Source organism: Protopterus annectens, chromosome 14.part0, assembly GCF_019279795.1.
Source record: "Protopterus annectens isolate FY-2018-M chromosome 14.part0, PAN1.0, whole genome shotgun sequence".
NCBI classification, from domain to species: domain Eukaryota; kingdom Metazoa; phylum Chordata; order Ceratodontiformes; family Protopteridae; genus Protopterus; species Protopterus annectens.
In genome coordinates, this window is record NC_056748.1 from 900,868,146 (window position 1) to 900,884,663 (window position 16,518).

General features: G+C 43.7%; 1 protein-coding gene across 1 annotated transcript in view; it reads right to left on the bottom strand.

The window, feature by feature from the left end:
- KIF11 (kinesin family member 11) overlaps positions 1 to 16,518 on the bottom strand; it is a 1,847,788-nt gene that overhangs the window by 896,868 nt on the left and 934,402 nt on the right. The window contains exon 14 of the mRNA XM_044055639.1: positions 1,548 to 1,669. Within this exon, the coding sequence (XP_043911574.1) occupies positions 1,548 to 1,669 (122 nt within the window). The remainder of the gene's footprint in view (positions 1 to 1,547; positions 1,670 to 16,518) is intronic.

Sequence of the window (16,518 nt, forward strand, 5' to 3'; positions counted from 1 at the left end):
CTAGGAATGTCTTCTGAGAATGACTCCTGTACCCACTGCCCTACTTGTTCTATCTGCATAGGATACGAGACACACAGATGAGTTCACAATAGAATTTAGGGTAGCAAACTGGGCAGCAACTTTGTCAGAGGCCCCTGCAGCTACTGTACCCTGAAAAGCATCTGTCAACTCCTTTAGATCTCTTAGCAACCTAGTGAAATGGGACAAGTAGTTCAGTGAGTGGAAAGCAAAAGTCACTGAACTAAACATGCGTTTCCCATATCTATCCATGATCCTAGACTCTCTATCAGGAGGATGGATTGACAGTCTCAGATTACCTTTTTGGTGGCCGCCACCACCACCAATGGTATCAACTGGGACTCCTTTGGATAAGAAGGTTTTATCTGGTAGAGCCGATATAAACTTGTTAGGCCTCCTAGGAACAGGCGCCATGAACTCTGGTGACTCCCACGCAGTCAGAGACCATCTGCATGAGCTCATTGAAGAGCTGAGACACCCAAGAGGTGGACGGTTGAGACCCAAAAGCTTTCAAGAGAAGGGACATCCTCAGTAGGGCTTTCAGACTTGCAATCACCCCTCTGCCTAAGGATCTCAGCAAAGGAGGTATCCTCAGAGGGAGACCACTGGGACCCCTGACTCATCCAAGTCGGTGTCAGATGTTAAAGACTCCTGTGGGGAGTCCAAGTGTCTCCTCTTGCACAAACTCTTCCTGGGAACCCCCTCAGTGGGAGCCTCTGGGGAGGTCTCGGAGGAGCAGGGGGCACCCTGTGGGGCTACCTGAGGCTCTGGATCTCTATGCCCAGCCTGGACGATGGACGCAGACATGTGATTTAGGAGATGAGGAAGCAAGACCTGAAATAGAGGATGTCTTGGGGTACAAAGCTCTCCTCATGGCCTTTAAGGCACCACGGCTCCGATGGGAAGGAACTGTCAAACCCTCCCGCACAGAAGTTGTAGACTGTGAGCAGGAGGTAGGAACTGAGCTCATCTGATCCGAAGCCCAGAGAGGAAGAGTCTGCACAGACAAGTCTGACTATCCTCCCCAGATCCGACTGGAGTGCGTCAGCTCCTAGAGTCCCCAGTCGGTGCAGAGGCGCTCAGTGGATGGAACAGAGGACACTGGAGCAGGTTTAGGCTCCACGATCAACAGGTCTGCTTCCTCTGGCTCAGAAAGGTCAGTACGGCTCGGAGGAATAGTCAAAGCAGGAGTAGTGGTCGTCGGCTCCATAGCCACTTGGGTTGGAGCCAACAATTTAGCAAGGCCTGGTGCCTGTAAAAGCTTCTGCACCAATCAATCCATATCCAAATCCAACATGCTGACATATGACTTAATTGAATGCACCGAAGCTGCCGAATGAAGCAATAGTGACTGAGGCACTTCAGATACCAGCTCCAAAGCTGTTGGCCGGCTCCGAAAGGAAAAATGACAGTCTGCTCAGAGGTCTGTGGAGCCGATGTCGCAGAATCCTCCAATTGTTTGAGTTCTTGGACTGCTTAGAGTCCTTAAATTCCACAGAAGATCTAGAGGACTTAGAAGACTTGCTAACCACACCCTGGTCACTAAACGCCTCTTGAAAAGGGTGCTTTAACAACCCCTCTCCATCAACTTCCTCTAACACTCTCGAAAAAGAAAGACGTATGGCACGAGACTCCAGTAAGTGGACATCTCCTAAACAATAAACACGTTACATGTCCATGTGTAAAAGACATAGTTTTGGTTGCAGTCTGGACACTTTTTAAAGCCCAAATTTGGGTGCTTGTCTATCATCCACCATAATACTGCTAGAAAAATATGCAGAACAGATAATCAGCAATTTCAGAGGCTCTAACACAAACGAGCCTAAGAAAAAATCTCAAATTATTAATAAAGCTACTAGGCTCAAAACACACACAAACAGAAAATGAGCCTGATAAATAATTTAAATAACTAGAAAAAACTGTATACGACACTAGAATATTCAATAACCACACATGGGAAGGGGAGGCTTTAAGGAAGCTATAAACGCTAACTACCTAAATTATCTAAGAAAATTTTGGAAAAAATTCTCAACTGCTAAATAAAGTTTTTAAACAGTACTGGCACAAGCTTGCACTGGAACCTTAGATCAGATGCCACGGCAAACTAGATCTGAGGTAATTCACAGTGCATCATGGGATAGGGGCTTGTCCTAGACTACTGGAAGATTTTGAGCTTTGCATAAGGCCGTAGCGGAGCTGATGGATCAGCTCCGAACCAGTCAAGAATAAACTGCAAGATTGAAAAACTTCACATTAGTTGTGTACTTATCATAACTTTGTATCAGTGTGGTCTTCATTCCTCCTTATGTATGGGTTACGGATCCGACCAGTGGATCCAACTCTGCCACATTTCTTCAGGCTAGAATACAAGTCCTGAGCTCCTCCCACTTCCCACAATGCTCTGTATTCCAAACATCCTCCTCAGATAGAGTTTACTGTCCATTAGAGAACAGAAAGCAGGGAAATAGGAAAGGAGTATGCATCCAGAAAGAAAAGCACAAAATCAGGAACAGTTCCTAAGTTCTTTCCAGGCCTTCTAGAGCACTAGGAAGACGGGTGGAAAAGGGGGAAGGTAATGAAGACAATACAGATACCAAGTTATGGTATGTACATAACTAATAAATCTGTCTCACGCCCCCTTACGTACGGGTAGAATACCCAGCTATACAACTCTTGGGTGGTCTCAAGGATGGAAGTGCCGGAGCACTGCCAAACCGAAGGAAGCCCTGCTCTAGGAAACAAGGTCTAATTTGTAAAGTAATAAAAATGTGTGATCCCTCGACCAAGTGGCGGCAGCACAGATATCTAGAGGACCTCTAAGAAAAGGCACATGAGGTACACAGATCTAGTACAGTGGGCCTTAGGACAAGGTAGCTGTAAATACATTATTGGCATAAAACAAAGGTAATACAATCAATCATTTAGCGAGAGTATCCTTTGAAACCACCTGACCTAGACAACTAGAAGAGGGGACAAACTGTTCTGTCTTCTGAAAAGGTTTTCTCCTGTGCAAATAAAATGTAACCACCTGTGATCAAGCAGATGCAACAAACATTCTCCCTCAGAGAAATTTGGGAAGACTGGTAGTTGACTGGTCCGAGACTGGATTCTGTAGATATCTTGGGCAAGAAAACAGGATTTGTATGAAGGGATACCCTATCCTTGTGGAAAATTAAGGAAGCTTAGAAAAAGCCTGAATCCCTGAAATTTTCTTTCCTGAGGAGATGGCAACGAGAATGTTTTTCCTGGGAAAACAGTCAGTCGCAATCACCAGCTGGTTCAAATGTTAAGCTTTGCAATACCACAGTGAGATCCCATGGTGAGGAAGGATCTTCCCAGAGGCCTGAGGACATTCCCTTCCAAGGAGGCCTTGCACAGTTTTGAAATAGGAGAATTGAAAACATTAACATAAAAAATAAATGGGTCTGCCAATAGAAGTTTGATGGCAGAAAAACTGGCTCCTCCTATAAAGAGATGACAAAAAACAATAGCTGAAATAAGAGCCGAGAAAGGGTCAATATTCTCCTTAGAGGCCCAGAAAACAAATCTCTTCCATTCACTCCCATAGATGTTCTTAGTAGCAGCTTTTTGTGAGGCTAACAATCTCTGCCAGAGGAAGGAAGCCGGGATTTTATATAACAATCATTGGAAGCGGAGAGATCAAGCAGTCAATTTGAAGGCTATCAGACTGGGGGAAAAAACCTCTATCGCGTTACACAGGAGGTCCTGTTTGGGTTCCAGACTCCATGGAGGTTATTTCAGGTGACGCCATAGGAAGGGAAACGAAATCTAACAAGGCCAATAGGGGGCAAAGAGGATTACAGAGGACTTCAGACACTTCTCTGAAGAAACTTTGGGGTCAAGGGGAGGGGAGGATAAGTGTAGAAGAGACTGGGTGGGGGGCAATCGTCAACTATTGTTTCCCTTGAGGGACTTCCCCAGAGGAGAAATAAAGCAAAATAGTTGCTGCACTTGTTCTAAGAGAATGCAAATAGTTTGCAGAAATGTCCTCAGTGGGTGAAAATCACATCCACTACTGACTGGTTGAGGAACCTCTCATAAGGGGAAGGAATTCACCTGCTGAGCTAATATACAAGGACATTAGATTTCCCCCCAGTATGAGTTGCAAGCAGAAGACTGTGGCAAAGACATGCCCATTCCCAAACCCTCGGTCCTCTTAGCAAAGCAGGCAAGAGCTGGATCATCCTGATTTGTTGATATACCATACCACAGACATGTTTGTGAACTGCAACTGTTCCTAGTGGGAAAACGTCCTGAAAAGCTTACAACATGAGGGCTGCTCTCATCTGCAGAACACTGAGATGCAACCTGGTCTCTGTGACCAGATGTCTGGGACCATCTTTCACTTGAAATGCCCCCCCACACACCCTGGGAACCATCTGTGGTCACCGGAGTTGATGGGGATGGAAGAAAAGGTCTGCCTAACGTCAGGTCAACTGACAAAAACCACCCTAGTAGATGCCTTCAAACTAAAAGGAGCTTGATAGGAAGACAGAGGCTGGTAAAGTAAAAAACATTTAACAGCCAGGGTACATTGAAGGACTAATAAAACCTTACAAGAGGGAGTAAAGTGATGGCAACCACTATAGATCCTACTGCTTGAAGTATTGAACTTGCTGATGGTGAAGATCAGTTCAAGATCTCTCAAGGTCAGAACAAGAGGAAGGGGAAGAGCTGGAATCTGGCTCACTGTGTCCAAGGTAGCTCCAATGAATTCTAAAGTCTGCACGGGAAGTAGGTTAGACTTTTCCATATTTATAGTGATCCTCAGCAGCATTGGCGAGGTTGAAGTAACCCCTGCCCTACAGTAGTCAATGCCTGGTTGGGGCAGTTGAGACAGTTGTCCAGGTATGGAAACACCCGGAACCCTTGCAGTCTCAGGTGAGCTGCAACTACTGCCAAGCATTGGTTAACACCCTGAGGGCTGTGGAGAGTCCAAAGGGCAGGGCTTCGCATTGAAAATGACTGCCTCTAGCCAGAAGTGCAGATGTGTTGTGGAGCATCGGTCCATTTTGATGTGGTAGTACACATCTTTAAGTTCACTGAGCACCCCCCCCTCCCCCCCAAAAGGAGAGATCTATACCAAGCGATTGCAGCCCCCCAAACATCTCCAAGTGAGAACTGCTCTCTCCCAAAAACACAGCATCCATGGGACCTGATGGTGTCCCCGGCTGTGTGCTCCACGACTCAACGAGAGATTAAACCCACAGCTAGGACAGCTGTTTAATCATAGTCTTACCTCTGGATACGTACTCAGGAGTGGCGCGACTGCAACTGTGGTCCCACTAAGCCATGGAGAGGATCATAATGGACCTCATAAATAAAGACATAGGGAATTTGCAGACTTTGGATCCATCCCAGTTTGGCTTTGTCAAAGGCAGATCATGCCTTCTAAACTTGGTTGACTTTTTCAAACAGTCACCAAAGCCATTGATGAGGGAAAGGCAGTCCATCATTGAAAAACTCATCAGCTTAAATGTTAACCCATACATCACAAGATGGGTTGCAAACTGGCTGAGTGACAGAACCCACAGGGTCAGAGTTGCTGGCCATGTCAGACTCAAAGCCTGTCACAAGTGGTGTACCACAGGGCTCAGTCCTAGTAGAAAACACATCTGACACAGATATCCTTCACAAGGGTCTCACAGAAACGGATAACTCGTGCCAGAGCCATGGCCTAAAGTTAAATCCCAAAAATGCATAGTAAACAAGGTTACCCCTAGCTACCAAATAGGTGGCAATCCACTGAGTACAGAAGAAGTTATCAGGGACCTGGGGACCCAGGTTGATAGTAGTCTGTCATTCGACAGCCATGTAGCTAAAGTAGTTAGGAAGACCTTCTACATTGCCCACCTTATCATGAAGGGATTCTCATCTAGATCAAGGGAGGTCATAGTCTCCCTATACTCATCACTCATCAGACCAATGATTGAGTACAATGCCCCATTCGAATGTATCTGACCCGACACTTGCAGCAGCTGGAGAGGCCACAAAAGTTCCTCACCAAAAGGATAAAGGGTCTCAAACATCTGTCCTATGCTGCCCGACTGAAAGAACTCCAGCTCTATTCAGTTCAGAGGTGACCTTTGCCTAACATACAAGGCCATGTCAAACCCAAATTTGATGAATATGCTTCACCTCAAAAATCTAGATCCGTCAGAGCCACAAGGGCGGGAGACTTAAAGATTCATCACCCAAAGACTCCTATGCTGTGGAATAAAATCCCGTATATGTGAGGCAGAGCACTGGCCTGGCCTTGTAAGAGAAATCTTGACCAATGGATGGGAGATGATTACCTCAGTGTCACTGCTAAACAGAGGCACAGCAAAATAATGGGTATAGTTCCCCATACTAAAGGGTGGCGCGTAAACAAAAAACTATGGGCTAGGCTTGTAAATGCCCTCGGGCAGATAGCCTAGTATGAACCTATGAACCTATGAACATCTAATCCTTCCACAAAGGTAGAACACACTGACAATTCTGAACTTTACATTGAGAAAATTTAATATGCCTAGATCAAAAATGGATTGTGGGCCCTGGTTTTCTTTGGCACTAAAGCCAGAGTAAGTTCTGAACCTTCTTTGTTTAGTCAGGACCTCTTGGAAGACTTTTGCAGTACATTTAGAACTTCTGCTATTGTAAACTCCCTCTGAGGGGGTGGAATGTTGGGCAGTCTTCTTTGATCTCTCCAAAGGAGGAACAAAGAACACAGCCTCTGGATATTATCTTTACCATCCACTTGTTTTGTGTTGCATCGGTCCAGGCGGTAGAGTGCAGAGAAAAGACCTCGACTGCACAAATAGGACAGCATGGGCAAAAACTGCTGAACTAAAGGAAAAAGGAATCTAGATCTACGCAATGGAAGGGGAGGAAAGAAACACAAAAAGGCACTTTCTGCAAAGAAAAAACCCAGATGAAGAAATCATCCTACTGGAAACACTATCCAAAAGATTGAGACTCCACAATCATGCCCGATTACTTCTGAACGGCAAACGAGATCTCAGGAGGTTGGTTGGAGTGTGGGACATTATGGGAAAGTGGCAGAAAAGAGAGACTTGGATCCTACTTGGAAAAAAAATTCAGAGTTGGATTCATAACCAATATGTGAGGAGGAATTTCAGAGATCAGATCCTCACATTTTTTTGTAATATTTTGCAAGCATTCCTTAGGAACTCCAGTTCTGTACACTTCAAGCTGACCATTTCATGTCACATGCTTAGAAAATGTCAGCTTGTACATTCCACTGTTACCACAGTTTTAGGTATGCAACTGCACCAGTACTTCAGAAATTAGACGTTAATACTAAATATATTCATTTCAGGAATATAGGGAAGTCTTCTGTAACCAAGTATTTTCTTACAGGATACACAGAAATTCTGTTTTCCCCAAGATTGACTCAACTCATTGCTTCAGCAAGTGTACAATCTGATGCTATAAAATGAAAATCAAGGAAAGATTTAAAGACAGCATCAAAGGGGTATGCCATTCACAGCAAAACTCTAGCTGATCTAATAGATGGAAGTGCAAACACAATAAGATGCACTCACAGAGGGCTGCTAAAGATGATCATCTCCTGGACTCTACATGCAGCAAAGATTAGGTCAGGTACTGCTGCCCACCCCTAGCTACACTGGTGCTAGTGACCTAGGTGGCTTTCAAGTACAGCTTTACCTCCAAAACAGGGTACATTTCTTTGAAATGCAGGACTCCTACTGATCCTAAAGTCAGGAAAACTAATCCTGTGAAAGCAGCAAAAAAATGTCTGTATTAAAATAAGCACTGTTTTGCAAAATATTCATATCTGATTATAAAAGGCAGGGAAGAAAAAAATTATCTTTACTCTGACCAAACAAAAACTTTTCCCACAAAAACAATCTCAGATTTAAAAGTGTTTTGTCAGCTACTGAAACCAATATGGCCCGGAGTTTATCTTGCAAACTTTAAGTGGATAAAAATTAAAACAATTTCCCTTAATGAATATGGGGATTCTACAAATGAGGAGTACTTTGACACCTTTCCAAAAACTAATGTCTCAAAACATGGAGTCCAAACCAAAGCAGTTTGCTTAGTGTGCATCTTGAAGATGTGGAAGATATTGAAAAATCAATAGTAAGAACTCCACAAAGAAAGAATACCTAAATAAACTGTTAATCTCTAAAAACACAAACATGTTGAATTCCTGAAAAAATTGGAGGAAGAAACTCCAGAACTTTTTTCTTAACAAAAAGCTAGATGGATTCATTCACTGGTAGCCAACAGCTTGGGAGGATAAAATGAATCTTAATTCCACTAAACTTGGCACTTCCAAACCTAGACAAACTGCTCAAACTGAAGTCCTACATTTTGGAAAAAAAATTATATATATATATATATATATATCTATATCTATCTATATCTATCTATATCTATCTATATCTATCTATATCTATATCTATATCTATATCTATATCTATATCTATATCTATATATATATATATATATATATATATATACACACACACACATATATATACATACACACAAACATATATACATACATAATTTATAATCGCGAAATCTCGAATTTTCTCGAGACTATAAATCAGAAAAATCAAAATACCAAAACCCCAAAAGCACGAAATTCAAAATCGTGGCTTAAATACATCCTCCACCACACACACACCTTCCTCCCCACACAACAAACAAGTCACACCACAAGACAAATACAGGAACCTACCCTATATATGGGGGGGGGGGGGTAAGCCCCCCTGCAACCATGTGGGGGGCCTGTGTCCCCCACATCGCCCGCTGCTTATACCAACTTCGATGTCCCACTAAAAAGATAGACACTAAACCCACTACACAATGTACCCCTCACACACACATCACATTTGTATAAACACGATCATTCTCAACACTTACACTCTTACCTACATACTGTAACCTACACCTACAAGTTCCCAACAAACTAGCCTACACTAAAATCCCTACCCCAAACCTTTAAAATGAACACTTATCTGAATCTCCAGCTATCCATTAACACAAGGCACCACCACTATCACTGATTCGACATTTCCGGATTCGGTTATGAAGACTTTCACTCAAATGGTCTTTCGATATTTTAGTCTCGAGATACTGAAATTTGAGAGTGAAGTGCACACACACATGCATAAATATATATTATACACATACATATATATATATATATATATATATATATATATATATTATACACCTACATAAATATATATATTATACACCTACATATATATATTATACACATACATAAATATATATATATTATACACATACATAAATATATATATATTATACACATACATAAATATATATATATTATACACATACTTAAATATATATATATTATACACACATATATATAAAATATATATTGTACACACATATATAAAATGTATATTATACACATATATAAAATATATATTATACACACACATATATATAAAATATATATTATACACACATATATAAAATATATATTATACACATATATAAAATGAGAAGTTATGTACCTACCATAACGTTCAATGTTAGTGGTCTTCTTCTCGCCTTCTTTCTTGCTGGATGGGTTCGGAGACTATCCTCGGCTCCGACTCGGCCAATACTAAAGCTCGAGAGCTATTTTTACCGGCTCGAGGCTCCCCTATATCCCACAATGCTAGGCAGAAAATACCCAGATCTCGTTTGATAGCTGAAAGTATAGCAGTGCTGGTCTCCTAGAAACAGAGAAAAATGAAATCCAACTCTATAGAAACTACCTGCAGGACTATCAATCAGGGGCAATAGAGGATGTTGACGCTGTGGAAGATAGAAGATCCCAAGGATCCTCAGTCTGTCCAGGCTAGGGGGATGGAGGGTGGGACGCAAGAAAGAAGGCGAGAAAACTACAACTAACATGGAACATTATGGTAGGTACATAACTTCTCAATGTTAAGTTGTCAATCTCGCCTTCATTCTTGCTGGAAGGGACTGCGTCCCTAGCACCCTTATCCTAGGTGGCTCATCGGAACAGACTCTAGTACGGTGGAACCAAAGTTAGCCCAGTTTCTGGAGGCCATATCCAATTTATAATGCGAGATAAAGGTATGAGGAGAAGCCCATGTAACTGGTTGACAGATGGAATCTATGGGCAGTCTGTCTTGAAATGCTACTGACGTAGCTAATGCCCTGGTTGAATGAGCTCAAAGTCGTGATGGTAGCTTTTGGTGTCTGAGTTCATAAATGAAGGAAATTACAGAGGCCAGCCATCTCGAAAGGGACACTTCGAAAACTGGAAGGCCCATCTTGCCTTCCGCATAAGATAGGAATAAGCTGGTTAGACTTCCTAAACTGTTTAGTCCTATCCAAATAATAACGAAGCTGGCGATGAACATCTAGGAAATGTAACTTTTGTTCTGCCTTGTTGGAATAATTAGGGAAGAAAACTGGAAGGTCGATTGTCTGATTCAGATTTGTCTCAGAAGAAACCTTGGGTAAAAAGGAAGGGTTGGTCCGAATGGACACCCTGTCTTTGTGGAAAACTAAGTATGGAGGAAGACTGCAAAGAGCATGAAGTTCAGATACCCGTCTAGCTGATGTTATGGCTACTAGAAAAACGGTTTTCCATGAAAGCAATTTCAGAGAGCAGGAAGCGGCCGGTTCGAAGGGGGGGGGATCAAGGAGGCTAGAACCAAATTTAAGTCCCACTGAGGTGGGGGGTATCTAATTGGGGGCTTGAGCAAATAGATACCTTTTAGAAAGGCTTTGCAAAGTTTGTGGGACATGATGCTGGAGTGTGAAAAGCCTACATGGAAATTAGATATAGCCGCCAATTGTACTCTAATAGTAGAAGAACCAGAGTGAAAAAGTTCTGCCAGGAAGTCTAGTATAGAGTGGATAGGTGCAGTGAAAGGGTCTATGTTATTAGTTGCTGCCCAAAAAGAAAAACGTTTCCACTTGCTATTGTAAATCCTTCTTGTAGAAGGATTGTGGGAGGCTATAAGGATGTTACGGACCGAATGGGAAATAAAAGGAAGCCTGGCTAGGGTAGGAAGCGGAGCAACCAAGCTGTGAGGTTGAGAGATGGGTGGGAGTAGTGCAGCTGACCCGATTGATGGGTCAAAAGATCTGGCACTGGATCCAGATGCCAAGGCTGCTCCAACAGAAACCGGTGAAGGAACGGAAACCATATCTGACGAGGCCAGTAAAAGGCAATGAGGATCATGTCTACTCTCAATGCAGTAGCTTTCTGAATTACTTGAGAGATCAGTGGAAAGGGGGAAAGGCATACAGAAGTCCCCAGGGCCAATCGTGGACTAGAGCATCCCTGGCGGGTTGACCTGGTAGGGGAAAGAGGGTGAAGAAATCGTGACACTTGCTGTTTTGGGGAGTAGCAAAAAGATCGCAGCAAGGTCGGCCCCATTTCTGAAAAAATTTCTTCCAGCACTGACAGAGACCACTCGTGTGGTATAAGTATGGCCCTGCTCAACTTGTCCGCTATCACGGACTTCCCGTGGATGTGCGTTGCTATCAAAAAACGCTGAGATGAGATCGCCCACTGCCAAAGTCTGAGTGCCTCGACATAAGGGATAAGACTTTGTTCTGCCATGTTTGTTGATGTACCATACTAAAAACATATTGTCTGTATGAATTGCAACAGTCCCGGTGGGAAGAGAGTGCTGAAGGGCTTACAACGCTAAAAGTACTGCTCTCATCTCAAAACATTTATGTGCAAATGGCTTTCGAAAGGTTGCCATGTGCCCTGGACCGTCCTGCCCTGACAATGACCCCCCACCCGATCAGGATGGCATCCGTTGTCACCGTGGCAACTGGGAGGACGACGACGAATGATCTGCCCTGAAGAACTTGAGGGGAGGTCATCCACCAAGATAGATGCTTCTTGCATGATTGGGTCAGCAGAACACTGTGAGACATTGGGTGCTGTTGGAAGGACCACTGAGAAAACAGCATCCACTGGAGAATCCGCATGTGAAAGCGGGCTAGGGGAAGAAGTGTAATGGCAGCTGCCATGAGACCTAAAACCTTCAGGACAAACCTGGCTTTGATCCTGTCGCACTGAAGAAGAATGTGAACATGTTTGCGGATATCTGATACTCTTGCTCTGTTAGCTTCGCGGAAAGATGAATTGTGTCTAAGGTGGCACCTATAAAGGTAATAGCCTAACAAGGCAACAATGCAGATTTTTCAAAATTTATGGAAATGCCTAGAGCTTGACAAGTATGAATGGTGTAGTCTCTGGATATGAGAAGTTGACGCCTGGTGGTAGTGGTAAGGAGCCAGTCGTCTAAATATGGAAACACCTGGAAACCTTGTAGTCTCAGATGAGCCGTGACCACTGCCATGCATTTGGTGAACACTCGGGAGGCTGTAGTGAGACCAAAGGGCAGGGCTCTGAACTGATAGTGACTGGCTCCCAGCCAGAAGCGGAGGAACCTTGTGGAGAGTCTGTGCATCTTGATATGATAGCACGCATCCTGAAGGTCTAGAGCCCATCCAATTGTCCTGACCGAAGAAGGGTAGAATGGACTGAAGTGTGACCATCCGGAATTTTGTTTTGTTTACAGACTTTAGTCTGCTGAGATCCAATATCGGTCTCCAGTCCACGGTCGTTTTTGGAACCAAAAAGAATTTGGAGTAGATTACGGATCCTTGTTGGTTTGCCAGGACTAGCTGGATAGCTCTGATAGCAGCTTTGATATTTCTAGCGCTGCTTGTTGCCTTAGACCGGGTGGAACGTCTGGAAGGGGCCCTTTTGGTTGAGATGGGATGTGGACAAAGGGAATTTTGTAACCCACGGATATAATCGACTGTACCCATTTGTCTTGAGTGAAAGAAAGCCAGACTTCAGGATACAGTGATAATCTTCCCCCGACTGCCTCCGAAGGTGGACAGTCAGGCAGCTCCTCAGGGATGCTGAAGAGGTTTGTCAGAGAGTCTCTGCTACCTTGATTTTGCGGAACCACCCTGCCCCTACGGCGGCATCTATTGTTGTGCCCCCCTCTGCCACTAAAGGGGAACTGACTCAGTGCATCAGGCGAGACTCCCTGTGATTTGCGGAACCACATTCCCCCCCTTCTGACCCTTGGGATACGGCCTAGAAGGGGTAGAAAACCGGACTTCCATGGCAGAGTCTTGCCATCCTGTTCGCACCTAGTCAACATGTCCTTCACCTGAGGTCCAAACAATGCTGAACCATCAAAAGGGGAATTGAAGGACGCCTTGAAAGGGTCCGGCAAAGTTACAAAGCAGCATCCAGGCATGACGTCGCAAAGCTACACCTGTGCCAGCGGCCCTACTCGCCCCATTGGCCGCATAGGAAAGAAGCCACATGGAGGAGTTAATGATTGAATTCAGGGTTGCCAACTGGGAGTTCATTTTGTCCCGAAACCCCTCAGTTGTTGGATCCTGCAAAGCAGCACCCATTTCCTTGAGCATATCACTCTGAAGACTGTGAAGTGACAAGTAGTTCAGCGAACGCATAGCAAAGGTTGCTAAGGAGAACATCCGCTTACCGTACGTATCCATAGTCCTAGATTCCTTATTAGGAGAATGGATAGGTACTGAAGGATCAACCAATTCCTTCTTAGTGGCTGCAGCCACTACCATAGCATCAACAGATGCCCTTGGATAAGAATTCTTTGTCCTTAGAAGCTGTAATAAACTTGGACGGCCTTCGTGGGGTTGGTTCCACCGTATCAGGGGCTGTCCACGCCTTCCTTACCACCACTTCCATGAGGGGGTCAAAGGGAGGAGATACCCAGGAGGTGGAAGGGCGAGAACCAAAAGCCTCAAGGTAGACCGACTCGTCCTCAGAAGGGTTAAGGGTGGAACAGTTCCCCCTCTAAGGATCTCAAGGATGTCTGAAAAGGAGACATCCTCAGAGGAGGACCATGGGGACCCTTCAGACTCATCCAAGTCGGTATCCGAGGTGATACACTCGGGGGAGTCAATATGCTTCCTCTTGCATTGTTTCTTCCGAGGGGGTTCTCCTGAAGGATCAGGAGAAACCTCGGAAGGAGGATATTCCCAGGGGGAAACTTGAGACGTTGGCTCTACGGTCTGGGACAAGAGGTTGGGTAGAGACCATCGCAGGCACTGTAGACTGAGGAGCTGAGGGAGCCGACCTTGGAGCAGACACCAGGTATAGCACGCTCCGCATGACCTCGAAGGCGCCGCGATCAGGCAGGCCGAAGATCCCCGCTCCGAAGAGACTAGGACTCCTCCCGGCAACGAAAGGGACGGCTCAGAGGCCTATGTCGGGGCCGAGCTCACCAGCACCAAAGCTCCCAGAGGGAGAACAGGCTCTGACAAGGGTGCGATGCCACTCGCCCCCTCTGAGCCGAAGAGGGAAGCCCAGCGCCCAGATCCCTCCAAAAAGGAGATCGGAGCCGACGACGGAGCCGAAAGTGGAAGTATCGGCACCGACAGTCACGGCTCCCAGAAGATCCGGCTCCGAACTCATAGGAATCGGAGGAGGAACTGAGGAAGGGATGGGTATAGCCACTGACCGTTGGGTAGGGCTATGCAGTATTTGGGCCAGTGCCTGGGACTTGAGAAGTCTGCTCACCACCCTCGCTAAGTCGTGGTCGGACAGTCTGGAGGACCGAGAGGAGTGGGACCTATGGCTCCTCTCTGATAAGAGTGGAGATCCCGGGGCCGAGTGGATAGAGCGAATGGATGGGGATCTCGACCTCTTCCTAGTAGATGGCTCCGACAAAACTATCGGAGCCATCTGAGTCTCGGACCTCTCTGCTCCAGCCGGAGCAGAGATAACAGTTTTAATCTTCAAAACATCGGCTCCAGACAGAGTCGATGTCGAAGCAGCCTTAGAGCCACCAGCGGACGGCTCCGAAGCTGGAGCAGACACCTTGGAAGGCTTAAGTTTTCCTGACGCATTCTGGGTCAGGGAGCCTTCAGGCTTTAATAAGCCTCGAAGTATCAGTTTATTTTTGCGTTCCTGCAGGACTCTTGGACTGAAAGCGTGGCAGATAGAACAAGAGTCCTGCAGGTGCAAAGGTCCCAGGCAATATACACAAGTGTGACAAGTCTGTCAGACATTTTCTGACAGCACGAGTCACACTTCTTGAAGCCTGAGACCTTGGAGTCTTTAGACATCCTAAAGTGGCTGTAAAACACAGACACACCTTTAAAGAAAGGAGAAAACTAAGCTAATCACTCACACAATAAAGTATGACTAAGGGGAAGTGAGGAGGGCCCGAAAGCCTAAGGAAATTAACAGGGGATAAACGGGAAAAACAATTAGGGGAACCCGAATGAAACTAGGGATAGATAACTAAAAAAAATATTGTGAGAAACTATCCGAAGAAAAATAAGGGGATTTTAAAGTTTAAGTATAAAAAGTCACTAACCTGCAGAGCCGGTAGAAACAAGCACCTCGCAGCTAAAGCGGCAAACAAGACCTGGGTATTTACCGCCTAGCATGGTAGGTACATAACTTCTCATTTTATATATATGTATGTGTATAATATACATTTTATATATATGTATGTGTATAATATACATTTTATATATATGTATGTGTATAATATACATTTTATATGTACGTGTATAATATACATTTTATATGTACGTGTATAATACACATTTTATATGTACGTGTATAATATACATTTTATATATGTACGTGTATAATATACATTTTATATATGTATGTGTATAATATACGTTTTATATATGTATGTGTATAATATATATTTTATATATGTATGTGTATAATATATGTTTTATATATGTATGTGTATAATATATGTTTTATAAATGTATGTGTATAATATATGTTTTATAAATGTATGTGTATAATATATGTTTTATAAATGTATGTGTAGAATATATATTTTATATATGTATGTGTAGAATATATATTTTATATATGTATGTGTAGAATATATATTTTATATATGTATGTGTATAATATATATTTTATATATGTATGTGTATAATATATATTTTATATATGTATGTGTATAATATATATTTTATATATGTATGTGTATAATATATATTTTATATATGTATGTGTATAATACATATATATATATATATATATATATATATATATATATATATATACATATATATGTGTGTGTGTATATATATGCATATATAGCAGAGGCCTCCAAAGCAGACACCCAAACAACTGCCACCTCATGACATAACACAAGCAACACATAGATCACAAAGTCAGTGTGCAAATCAGTCACAGCCCTTAAGCCAAACACAATGCCAGACACACTTGTCATAGGTGACTCCATAGTCAGACACACTGACGTCCCACTCACCGGACTGAAGTAGAGGGTCACAGTAAGCTGCCTGTCGGGCGCTAGAAGCAGCCACAACACAAGCACTCAGGTCACTCCACAGCAAGTACAAGTATGACTCAGTCATTGTATATGACGGTGTCAATGACTGGTGACGTACCTCCCTGGACTACATGAAAAGAGACAT